Source organism: Marmota flaviventris, chromosome 1 (assembly GCF_047511675.1).
Source record: "Marmota flaviventris isolate mMarFla1 chromosome 1, mMarFla1.hap1, whole genome shotgun sequence".
Lineage (NCBI taxonomy): Eukaryota > Metazoa > Chordata > Mammalia > Rodentia > Sciuridae > Marmota > Marmota flaviventris.
The window spans coordinates 20401326-20413928 of record NC_092498.1 but is presented as its reverse complement, the minus strand read 5'-3'; the positions used below and the strand labels follow the sequence as shown (position 1 = coordinate 20413928).

General features: G+C 39.3%; 1 protein-coding gene across 1 annotated transcript in view; it reads left to right on the top strand.

Annotated features, from left to right (window-relative positions):
• Positions 1-12603, top strand: part of Exoc4 (exocyst complex component 4) — a 765522-nt gene that overhangs the window by 591066 nt on the left and 161853 nt on the right. The window contains exon 12 of the mRNA XM_027950110.2: positions 11329-11465. Coding sequence (XP_027805911.2) covers positions 11329-11465 — 137 coding nt within the window. The remainder of the gene's footprint in view (positions 1-11328; positions 11466-12603) is intronic.

Sequence of the window (12603 nt, the reverse complement as noted above, 5' to 3'; positions counted from 1 at the left end):
TGGAGGCTCTAGGGCATGGTGCCAGCATCAGCTAGCTCCCATGAAGAGCCCCAAGGCTGCATCACATGGTGACGGAGTGGGGGCGGGGGGAGGGAGCATGAGGCCCAGCTAGAAAGACCACATGGTGAGACAGGAAGCCCAAGCCCTCTTCCTTAGCTTCTGTCAAAGGTTGTTCTCTCCTCCCCTTCCTCTCCTTCTCCTCCTCCGCTCTTCTTCCTCCTCCTTTTTGTCTATAGCTCTGTTCTTTATTCTCTGTTAATCATCTTTACCTCATGCCACGACTGTCCAAGCCATTCTAGTCTCCTGCCAGGTCCGTAATCACCTCCTTGCCCTGAACTCTCCCTTCTTTAGACCATGCCCAGTGTGCCTGCCCAGTTCATCTATGTCTAACACCCTTTTCCCAGGAGGGGGCACAGTAGGGGCTAGTAAAGATAACATTGACCTGGAAATCAGAAGGCCTGACTTATTTTTTCTTTCCCAATCTTATTTCCTTCATCCTTTCCCACCCCCCTCTGTTTTTGATTTTCTGTTTATCTCTGGTTTTCAGCAATTTGGCTATAGTGGACCTTGCTATTGTTTTTGTTGTCTTCTACTTGAGGTTTATTGAACTTCTGGAATCTGTGAACTTGTATTTTTCATCCATTTTGGGAAGTTTGCGGCCATTCTATCTCCTTTCCTTCTCTTTGTCCTCTACCTTCTTTGGAAACTAAAGATGCGAGTGTATTAGATTACTTGACATTGTCCCACAGTTCACTAGCTGTTCTATTTTATCATCCATTTCTCTGTGTGTGTTTTAGTTTGAATAGTTTCTTTTGCTATGTTTTTCACTTCTCTTCTTATCATGTTCGTATATTCCTTTACATTTTGAAGCATAGAATCACATTTATCATAGGTATTTCAACCTTCTTTCTACTGATTTTATTATCTGTGTACTACTGGATCTCTTTTGATTAATTTTCTTTTTTCTTGGGTATTTTCCCATATTCTTCCATGCCAAGTAAATTTGGAGTGATGCAGAACATGTAATTTTATTTTTACATTGTTAAATGCTGAATTTTGTTATAGTCCTTTGAATGTTGCTGAACTCTGGAAACACATATAAATTTGGGGAGATTATTTTGATCATGCCATGCTTCTGAGCTTTGTCAGATTTTTCTAGAGCAGTCTTTATCTGAGACCAGTTTGAACCCCTTACTGTCACATTTCTTTTCTGAGGGTTTTGCCCACACCGATTTGTTAGGAGGTTCTTCCACCCTAGCCGGTGGGACCATGGGCCATTCCTGAGCTGGGTGAACTCTGTAGACTGTTCTTCCTGCTTCTTTCAAACACTTCTCTCTGGCTCTAGTGGTTTCCTTGACGTAGATCAATACTCAGCTGAAGGGTTAAAGGGACCCTTCTGAAGAGCTCCGGGATTGCCTGCACTGTCTCCTGCCTGCTCTCCTGTCTGTCTCTCTCTCTCTCTCATTCTTCCTCCCTCTTTCCCTCCCCCTCCTCCTGGCCATTTCCCTCTGCCCCTCCCTTTCACTTCATCACATCATCTTTTCTCTCCCTCTATTTGTGCAGCTACCTCTTCTCCAGTATTTTTCCTCACAAAACTCTAGCTGCCTTGGTCTCCTCCAACTTCAAATTCTGTCTCCTCGACTCAGCCAGTCTTCCAGGTTCTGTTTAGGTCCTTTCGTGAGAGTGATGCTGGGATGATGTCTGGATGAGGCCTATATCCCTCTGACCTCTACCCCATGTGTGGTTTTCTTTGTCTGATCATAAAGTAATCCATGTGGTATTAACTTTGGTACAAGGAATGTTCATTTCTCGGTCAAGTCTCTTGTTTGTTTCAGTACCAATGGCTAGCTTTTACCTGAACCCACTGTTTGGCTACAAAATGATTTTCTAATTCAGTTACATCTCCATGTATTAGCTGGCATTCTTAAAGTAGTCTTTTCCCTATTTGGTAATACGAAAATACAGTTTCTACTGAAAAGACCAAGCAAATACTCAATACTTTCTCTTTGCCCATTTTCAAAGGAGATTTGATTTGTCAACCCAAATTGTGACAAATAAGTCTTTTTCTGATTTTCTTTCTTCTTTGGATTTTCATGTGTTTTTCAGTAAACATAACCAATTCAATATTTTTTTTTTCTTTTTGATGCTTTTATCATCAGCTTTGGCCAAAGGGAATTGAGAGACTTGGACTTTAGCTTTTGAAATATCATGATTGGGCTATCTATCTATGCATGTTGCCAGATCTTTTAAGATTTGTATTTATTATGACTCTTTTTTTCAACTGGAGAACAAGGGTTGCTTTCAGCTCTAGAATTAGGACTCCAAGCTCCACTATCTCATACACTGCCTTGCTGCTTTCGAGGTGCAGGAGACCCTCAGCCTGCCTATCATTCAGGTTTTCCACAAACTGGTTCCTCTTCTCCAGTCAGCCCCAACTCCCCTGATTTCTCCGTGGGAATCCCTTCCTCCAGTCATATTTTTCTCCTGTTTGCTACACAAGACCAGCTCATCCCTTGTCCCCAGCCTTTGCCTGCACCCTTCTCTTGCCTGGAATACCTTGCCTCAGCTCTCCAAGCATCCAAACCTCACCCATCCTCCACATCCCAGACCAGCCTCCCCTACCTTTTTGCTTCTATTTCCTAAATTGCCTTTTTGCACATATTTTCATCTGCTATTGGAATATCACCTTTTTCTATTCTGAGTGATGTTAGCCTAACTAGATTAGCATCACCCCCAGAAAGAAGAGCCTATATTTTTTAACCAAGAATATTTCTTGACACAAAAGAAGTACTGTAGCTACTAATGTTACATAATCCATAAGTTTCCTAACATATAGTGCTTTCTATTTTGCTGAGGAGCAACTTTACGGTACTATTGAAAGACAGAGAGAGAGAGAGAGGATATATGTTGAGGATATTTTCTACTCTTTCCACTTTCTGGATTTTATTATATATCCAGGGGAATTGATAACTTAGCCATAGCATTTCACTGATATAAATAGAAGTCAACAGACATTTCTTATTACCTAATATTATCCAGGGAAAGGAAGTTGCCCCCTAGGAGCTCACAGTCTAATTGAGCATACTGTTGATGCTTTTTGTTTCATTCCCCTTTCCTGCTATTTTGTTTTGCTTTGTTTTGAAGATGAAATCACAAATCCCAAATAAGCTCATAGTCAACTGTGCTTGTAAAATATGTTAGACATAGATTTTATTCAAACATAAGTGATTATCTACCCAAAATGCTTAAAAATACATTATCAATGATTTATATCATATATATTTCCAAGTTTTTAACTGGCAAATGAACTTTATAATCACTTTTATGAATTCTAGGCCTGGAGATGTGGCTCATGGCAGAGTATTTGCTGGTGTGCATGAGATCCTGGATTCAATCCCCAGTACCAGCAAAAAAGAAAAAAGAAACATGGATCCTAAAGGGATATACTTTTTTCTAAATATCCAAAATTTGACTTCATATTTTCTTTGTTTAAGCCTATTTGTAAATTCTCCCTTATTCTTGAACCTGGTGAAAGAACCTCAGAATATTTTTCCATGTCTGCTATATAAGTATATTCATCTTTTCTGAGCAGTGGAACTTTGCAAGAGTACCTTCCTGCATTTGAAGTGGGTCACGTAGTGACTAGTGTCATCAGATTAGATTACTTTGTTGGATTTTCTTGCTGAAAAAGAAGGATATTCAAAATGTTCTATATATATATATATATATATATATATATATATATATATATATATATATATATATATACACATATAATGTATTATAAAAGGACTTTCATTATTTCACTTCTGACGGCCTCTCAGCCTGCCCTTCAAGTTGATCTTTCTTTCTTTCTTTCTTTCTTTCTCTTTCGTCACACACAAACAGACACACACACACACACACACACACACACACACACAGCCTTCAACCCAACCACAAAGAACGACTTGCAATTCTCTGAGTCCCATGCTATGTCGCATTCACACTTTGCATCAACCTGAAGTACTTTTCTTTCATCTTTGTTCAGCCTGTAAATTGCTATTTATATTTTAGAACTCATTTCAATTGTGAATTTTTCCTTCTCACCATTTTCTCTAGCCTTCCACCATAGCCCCATTAACTCTTTCTTCTGTGCCTCTCCCGTATAATATACAGTTCCCATCATAGCACCGATATTTTATTGTCTTTATTTGTGAACCCATTTGTCTTTCCATCTAAGATTGTTAAAAGGCAGGAACTGTGTCTTGTTTGGCTTTGCATCTCCTAAAGTTTGTCTAATATTTGGCACAGAGACCATATTTAATTAATAAATCATTTTCTTCTCAATTAGTTATTTTCCTTCTGATCCTCTTTAGACTAGTTCTCAGCTGGTGGTCAGTAGTAGCATGGCCAGCAACACTGCTACATAGTCACAGTTTTAAATACTCCCTAAGTAAAAACCATTATGATAGGATACATACAGATGGAGTTCTGAAAAGTTTTTGAAAAGGTGCCAATGGTTAGAGATGAGTTATTTAAAATTGAGGTTTAAATGCCCCTCCCACAGCCACTAGCCAGATGCCCTTCCTAGTCAGTCTCCCCTGGCTCCAGCAAAAATAACTCTATTCTGACTTCTGCCACCATAAACTCTCTTTGCCTTATTTTGAGCTTCACATAAATGGAATCTAATGGTATACATACTCTTTGGTGACTACTGGCTGCTTCAGCATTATGTCTGTGATGTTCATGCATGAGAATTCTTGTGTGCACCACTAGTTTGTTGTTTTGCATTGCTCTGCAATATCTAACTATGTGGCTGTTTCAGAATTTTACTTTCTGTTCTGTTGTCAACGGACATTTGAGTTATTTCCAGTTTTTAGCTTAGCCTTGAGATTTTCTTTGGGAACAAGGAGCATATCTTCAGTGATCTGCTTTTTATTCTTTTCTCCTCCTTCCTCTGACAGGTAATGGATTGCTCTTTACATAGACAGTGCCTTTTATGTGCCTATTTTCCCTCTTTTAAGGAATCTTATGGAACAGTGGGGAGGCGATTAAAAGTACACAAAATATTATAACAAACAAGGGGGACAAATGAATGTCAGTAGAGGGGGCAGAGAGAGAAGAGGGGAGGGGAGGGGAGGGGAGGGGGGATAGTAGAGGATAGGAAAGGCAGCAGAACACAACAGACACTAGTATGGCAATATGTAAATCAATGGATGTGTAACTGATGTAATTCTGCAATCTGTATATGGGGTAAAAATGGGAGCTCATAACCCACTTGAATCAAAGTGTGAAATATGATATATCAAGAACTATGTAATGTTTTGAACAGCCAACAATAAAAAATTAAAAAAAAATATTATAACAAAGAAGTTAAAGGAACAGCTACCCAGTCAGGATTTTTTTTTTTTTTTCTACTGGGGATCAAGCGTAGGGTCTCAAATATTTTAGGCAAGTGCTCTATCACTGAGCTACATCCCAGGCTAGAAGTTGAGCGTTCCTTTTTTTTTTTTTTTCCTTTTTTGGGGGGAGGGGTGGGTGGGCCTCGGATTGAACTCAGGGGCACTCAACCACTGAGCCACATCCCCAGCCCTATTTTGTATTTTATTTAGCAACTGAGTTGCTTAGTGCCTTGCTTTTGCTGAGGCTGGCTTTGAACTCTCGATCCTTCTGTCTCAGCCTCCCAAGCCACTGGGATTACAGTATGCATCACCATGCCTGGCACCAGTTTCTTTCTTGAAGAAGGTTCTTTCTTCCCCTTCAGGACCTGCCCCTTCCCAGGGGAGCCAGTATTCTGACTTCTCCAGAGATTTCTTTTGCCTGTTTTTAAACTACAATAATAATAAAATCTTACACTTATACTACTTATGTCTGATCACTTTTATCTAAGCATAAATTCTGTATGACTCATCCCTGTCATTGTGTACATTTGTCCTTTATCATTGCTCTGCAGTATTCATTGAATGAATATACCACAATTTATTTGCTCACGCCTATTGATAGATCTGAAACTTGCTCTTCTTTTTGACCATTTTAAATAAAATTGTTATGAATGTGTGTATTCTTGTCCTTTGATGAATAGGAGCATACATTTCAGTGGGAGATATAATTTTTTGACAGATGATTTAGTGGAATAGCAGTGGCAGTTCCTCAGGCACCAATTTCTGAACTTGTGGCCTTTTACCAACTGGTTCAGTAAAGAGCAGACCCATTCAGAACAGTTGAAACATCACACAAATCACAACATGGGCCAAAAAACAGAAGGCAGGTTTCCTTTCGGCCTCTGTCACGGTTGTGTTTGTAGGTATTTTCATTGTTTAGTAGCCAGTTACTATTTCTTGCTGATAGTAACTGGAAGGACAGTGTGGTATGATATGTTTTGCTAACTTGTAGTTGATTATCCTTCAATAAACAACGGTTATTGTCATCATCAAGAATTTGTGACACCCCCTCATTCCACAACTTCCTCTGTGTATCATGGGGACGCAGTGTGTGTACCTGAGGTAGTGAGTGGATTTTTATGACCATGTTTTCCTTCCAATTCTTCTATAGCAGTTTCCCAGAATCCTAGGTTCTTTCATCATCTCTGAACCATCCCTGCACAGGAGCTAGAACAGCACACATAAAGACAGCATCCTTCAAACCTTGTTTGTTTTTCTAAATTGTGAGTTAATTTATATATCTTTAAATCTCTAATTAGCATATTTTGTTTTATGTATAAATGTGTTATAGAAACTAAGATAATTGGATGAAATTAAGTGTTTTGCAGAACTATCTAAGACCTTCAGCTACAATAAATGTTTAGTCCTTAGAACCTTGGGAATCAAGATGTGTTCATAACAGTAGTAAGTAGGCTATGGTCCACTTTACTCAGGTTTTTGACCCACTACTGAGCATTATAATTGTATTCCAAATTTATCTTTTCACCGTCTTCTGAATGTGCAGTGCATAACTTATTTAATAAACAATTAATGAGCACCTGCAGTGTGTTAGATACTTAGCTAGGGTAGAGTCACTGGTCAAAAAGAATTTACAGTGTAGTGGAAGAGACAGCCAAGTGAACCGGTGGTTACCATAGACCATTTAAAGACTAGGCTGAAATTATTTAGTCAGTGGGAGATATAATTTTTTAAAAGATGATTTAGACTAGGCTGAAGCACAGAAGACTGGCATTTACGTTAGACCAAGCAACCCTTTGGTGAATCTTCAAGGATAAGAGTCATGAGGAAGGAAGACTGTTCCAGGTATAGAGATCAGGAGGCACAAAGGGACAGAAGCAGGGATTATCCTGGTGCAAGCAAGCAGCTGCTGGTGACTCAGTGTGGTTAGAGCAGGGGCTCAGTAGAGATGGAAGGAAGGCTAAACAGGTAGACAGGGCCAGAGCTTAAGAGGCCTGGAGTGTAGGACAGGGTGTAGGTCAAGAAGGAACAGACCTGATTTCTCCACTATGAAGAACACTGGTAGTAATACTTGTCAAGCATGTCATTGGTCTTTAGTGTCCTTGACAGAGCAATCAGGAAAGAGACATTTCCAAACCATGTTCTAGAACATTGTTCTAGTAGATGTAAAAAGATGGGCCATGAGAAAAAACAATTATTTCAGTAGTTAAGGAGAAGACTGAATACTATATACACTTCTTCAAAATTCACAATGAGAGCATATTAAAGGTTTTCAAAGTCTTCTAGTAAAAGAACCACTTTAGTTTTAACTCACCATTTTTTTTTCAAGTTTTTTGAGCTTGGAGTCAATTTTCTATATTAATGTCATGCTGTAGAACCCCATTTTGACAAACAGAATGGACTGTGTCTCCACGGTCTGAACATCTTCATTCCCTGTTCTGTTTATGTTGGTATGCTGGGGATGGCGCATGCCCTTCAAGTGTTCCACAATCAAGCTTCACCCTCGGTCCTCAGTGATTCCTCTTCAATGTGCAGGACCAAAGAGCTGGTTCTTATAGATTCACTTCTTAGATCACTTTGTATCCTTGTCATCAACTTTGGCTGTTTATTTTTCATAGCAACTTTTTTTAATCGCCTCACCTGTCCTTTTCTCCTCACTTTTTATGTCATACTCAGACCATATGACCTGCTTTTAAGTTCCAAGAAATGTGAAGTGAGTTGTTGCTAAACAAATATCAATCGTTTGTAATGTATTTAATAGAAACTATAATGAATAAAGTCAAGATCTTACTTATTATAAAGTCCTTATATTCTGCATTGGCAAACCTCAAAATTAATAGAGTCATTATGATGCTAAAGAGATCAAATAAAAAAACAGGATTGACTTTGTTAAAAATTTAATATTTTCAACATTTATCTGTCAGAGCCACTGATTTGGAAATTGTTATAACTTCTCAAAAAATGGGAACATTTTTTTTTCCTGTAAAAATCCCCATCATTTTGCAAACTGCAGTGTCATTTTCCTTGAAGAGAATGTAGTGATTGATTATCCAGAGTGCTGCCATGACAAGGTAAACCAACCAAATAGCTGGAAAATTGTATGTAATCATATAGCATCACCTAGGTGTGTGCTGAGCACAGCCATTAGAATTAAGCCATGCCATTCTGACCATTCCCTGCTGTACATCCTTCTCACCCCGCAAACATGAACCTCCAAGGAAGGGGCAGAGATGCTTGCGGTCACCTCTGCCCCTACAGATGTCATCAGTGCAGTTCTTGTCACCCAGATGCACTGTGGTAAATACAGTGCAAACCTACTTCACAGCAAGAGATTTCAAAATGCAGAGACATCTGTATCAAACATCCCTCACATATATGACATTCAGAGAAATGTTCATTAACATTCTTTTATTAGTAGTATAATCCCGAAGGTCCTGAGAAACTATAAACAAGGAGAGAAAGGAATCATGGGAGCTGAACAAAAAGGAAAGGAGAAAGATCCCTCCTGAGAATTCGGCAGTGTAGTCAGGAAGGCCACACGTACCTGTGATGACTTGAGAACTATTACACTGTGATTCAGCAATGTCAAGGTAGTGTAATGATGAGCAAATTGAATACATGAGTCATGAGAGTGATCAAATTATCCTTGGTTATCAGAGTACTAAACTGAATCAGAAGAAAGGAAGGGGATACCCAAGCTACCCCAGACATGACTATCAATACTGCGATTGGGAATAGAACCAGGCTCTTTCTCTTAATAATTAGAGTAATCTCCCTGTGCTCATCTTCCCTGCAATGCTTTAGATATTAAATGGGCTCCGTTAGGATGGCTGACTCCTCTCTCCTTTATTAATTGCTGTCCACTTGTTTTAGGATACCCTGTGTTCTGAATCAGGATGAGAATTTTAGATGTTTCTACGCATGGGGACATGTAGCCAGGCAGAATCAATTCCTGTCACTCACTCACAAATACAGAGGAATGGGATTATGGATCAGGGTGAAGCTGCAGTGCTTTAATCTTAAAATCAATACAGAAAAGGAAGTTGAACTTGTGGGGATTCTATAGAGACTGTAATTTGGTTTCCTAAGAGGTTTGCCTTACAGAATATAACTGTTCCTTTCTTCTCTCCTTCTAATTATTTTACTGAGAATGGAAAGGGGAGGGGAAGGGGAAAAAAGACAGAAACCTCTACAACCAAATCATCTTGAATAAGCATGCAAATGTAAGTCATAATTCAAGCTAATCCTCCTTTGTGTTGAGAAAAGCTATACACTTTTATCCATTCTTTATTAAAAAAAAAAATTAGTCAAAACCCTGTATCCTATAGCCTGTATTTAAGCATAATAAAATGCCTTTGATTCCTTCATAGGTCACTAGAAAAATGTTTTTAATGTTTACTTTTATGCCTGAGTCTACTATAGCCTATGTGATTTTACACAAATAAATATTCAACACACTTGTTATTGACCAAAGGATTCCAGGTTGCTAAGCATGTGATTAATATTTACTCCCATGTAATTCTGCTCCTTTTGAAAGAGACATGAACTAATGGTTTTAAAGACTCAGTCTTTTTCTTAATCAGAGATTTACAGCTAATTGAATATGCCTCTTTTCAGATATAACACTGATTTGTGGCACAGTACTATCTATCCAACTTTAAAGTGGGCTTATTATTTTTCCCTTTGGATAGTTCTTTAATTCAGTTTTAAAATATGTCTGAGTCTGTTTGGATCCTGTTCCTGTAGTGGTGACGATGATGTTGTTACAGTTTGGATTTGAAATGTCTCCAGAGGCCCGGATGTTATGTTAAAGGCCTGTTCCCCAGAGTGGTGCTGTTGGGAAGTTGGAGAGAACCCCCAAGAGTATAGGGTCTACTGGGAGGTCTTCAGGCCACTGGAGGCATGCCCTTGAAGGAGGTTTTGGAACCCCAGCCCTTCCTCCTCCTCCTCCTCCTCCTCCTCTTGCTGCTGGCCATTAGATGAGCAGTTCTCCTCTGCTGTGCACTTCTGCCATGATGCCCTTGCCATAGTCCCAAAGCCACGAGGCCAGTCAGTCATGGACCAAAACCTCCAAACTATGAGCCAAAATAAACCTTTTCTCTTTATAAGTTGATTATCTCAGTTATTTGTTAGAATAATGGAAAGTTGACTAACACAGTAATATACTCTGATCATGGGAAAATGTTTGAGCTGTGAGCAGAACTCAGGACTAGCGCTGAGACAAAACAGTTTGGTGAAGAGAGCAAAGCCTGGAGCCCTTGCTTTATTTGCTTCATCTTTCCAAGTTTCTTTACACTTCCTTTGACTAGGGGTGATTTGGGGTGATGGGTAGGGGTGTCGAGAGGAATAAATGAGCTGATGCATGCAAAGTGCTTAGCACTGTACCCTGCACTTGCAAGAGCCCCATAAATGTTCATGATAGTCATGATGATTATGTGAGTCTCGAGTGAGAAAACATATGCTGTGCATGTGAAAACGTTCTACAAGCTTTAAGACAATACAAATGTTGTTGTTAATAGATTGATAGTTTTGAAACTTTCAAAATAAACCATGAAAGGCTTTTTCTTTGTGCTGCTTATCATAGGTCACTCCTCTCAAAGAAGAACCCTGAAGGTTGAAAATCAGGCTCCAACTGAATATGCATTTTCTTTCTTAAAAAACAAAGAGATATCTTGTGACTGACAAGAATTCCTCAAAATCAGTTTGCAAATCCTTATCCTATGTCATTCCAGAGAAAATACCTTCACAGGTCTTTGGAAGACCCAGTAGGATGTAAGATACTAATTTTGTTCTTGATATTTGTCCATGTTTTTAAATGTCACATCCTTCAGGAGAGTTCAAGTGTCTTCAATTATTACATCCCTTCATTTTTCCTTCCTTGTCCTACACATTACCTGAGCACGGAAATCTCATGAGTTTCTGTGTCCTCTTTTTCATTCATTTCCAGAGCACTATCATCGTGGAGAAGACGGTGCAAGACCTCATGAACCTGATGCATGACTTGAGTGCATATTCAGATCAGTTCCTCAACATGGTGTGTGTGAAGCTCCAGGAGTACAAGGACACCTGCTCTGCAGCCTACAGGTAGAGCTTCTGCTAGGGCCTAAGCAAAGTCACTTTAGAACCCCGGGGGTGGCTCTGATTAATGATACTATCTTTGTTGCCTAACTTCCACCTTAAGAAAAAAGATCACTCCTGAATTTTTCAGGGGGCCTGATAGAACATGTTTCATAGAAATAGGCTTTTAGATTCTTCCATAGTCATCCTGACTGAAGGAATGAAAGAGACCAAGAATCAGAGACACATAAGACTACCCTGGAGTGGCCCAGCGGAGGGTGTCAGCCTTGATTTTCATGAGACTCTAGAATTGTAAGGTTTGCCGTCCTCAAGGAAATTTCAAACCTTGATTAGTCCATCTGGTGAGTGAAAAGATCCTTTAAGTAGAGCAATTTGAAACTCTTAATAATCTGTGAAGTACTTCTTTTTCATCCTTACAAATGTATTCTCCCTGATGTTTGATCTATAAGCTTCCTACCTTCACAAAAGGACAGTTTTGTGGTGATGTTTTCAATATCACTAGAAATGAAAAACTAATGTTACAAACTTGAAAATGGTTAGTTATACGTCTGATATATTTTCTTTGGGTTGAAAAACCTTTCTGGGCTTATGGAAGAGATCATAGTCCTTCTCACAGAAAACAAATTTAGGAACAAATGATGATCTTGTTGGCAAGACATAGGACAATTATCAAAGAAAGGAATGTGGGCTGGGCATATGGCTCAGTTGGTAGAGTGCTTGACTCACATGTACAAGGCTGGAGTTCAGTCCCCAGCACCACACACACAGACACTCTCTCACACACACACACAAAATAGGAATGTGTGGTAATTTTCTAACATGTATGTGATATATAACTAAGGATAGAGAGTTACAGAACATAGTAACTGTACTGCAAAGGTGATAACTTTATAAGACGTACTCTTAGGGCAGAAAGAGCAAAACATGAGCAAGACTGGAAAAGGATGGTGGCAGCCAGGAGTGACTTTGCAGAAGGAGGCATATGTGCTGGGGAGATGACACTTAGGGAGGTGCAGCTCTGCCGGGGCGGAGGGGAAGCACTAGCATAGTTGCCTTGCCTTTGGAGGGAACGATGAGAAGGAAGTTTGGCTGGAATAGAGCTCTCAATGGAAGGTAGTAGGAGATAATGTTGAATAGAAAGAGT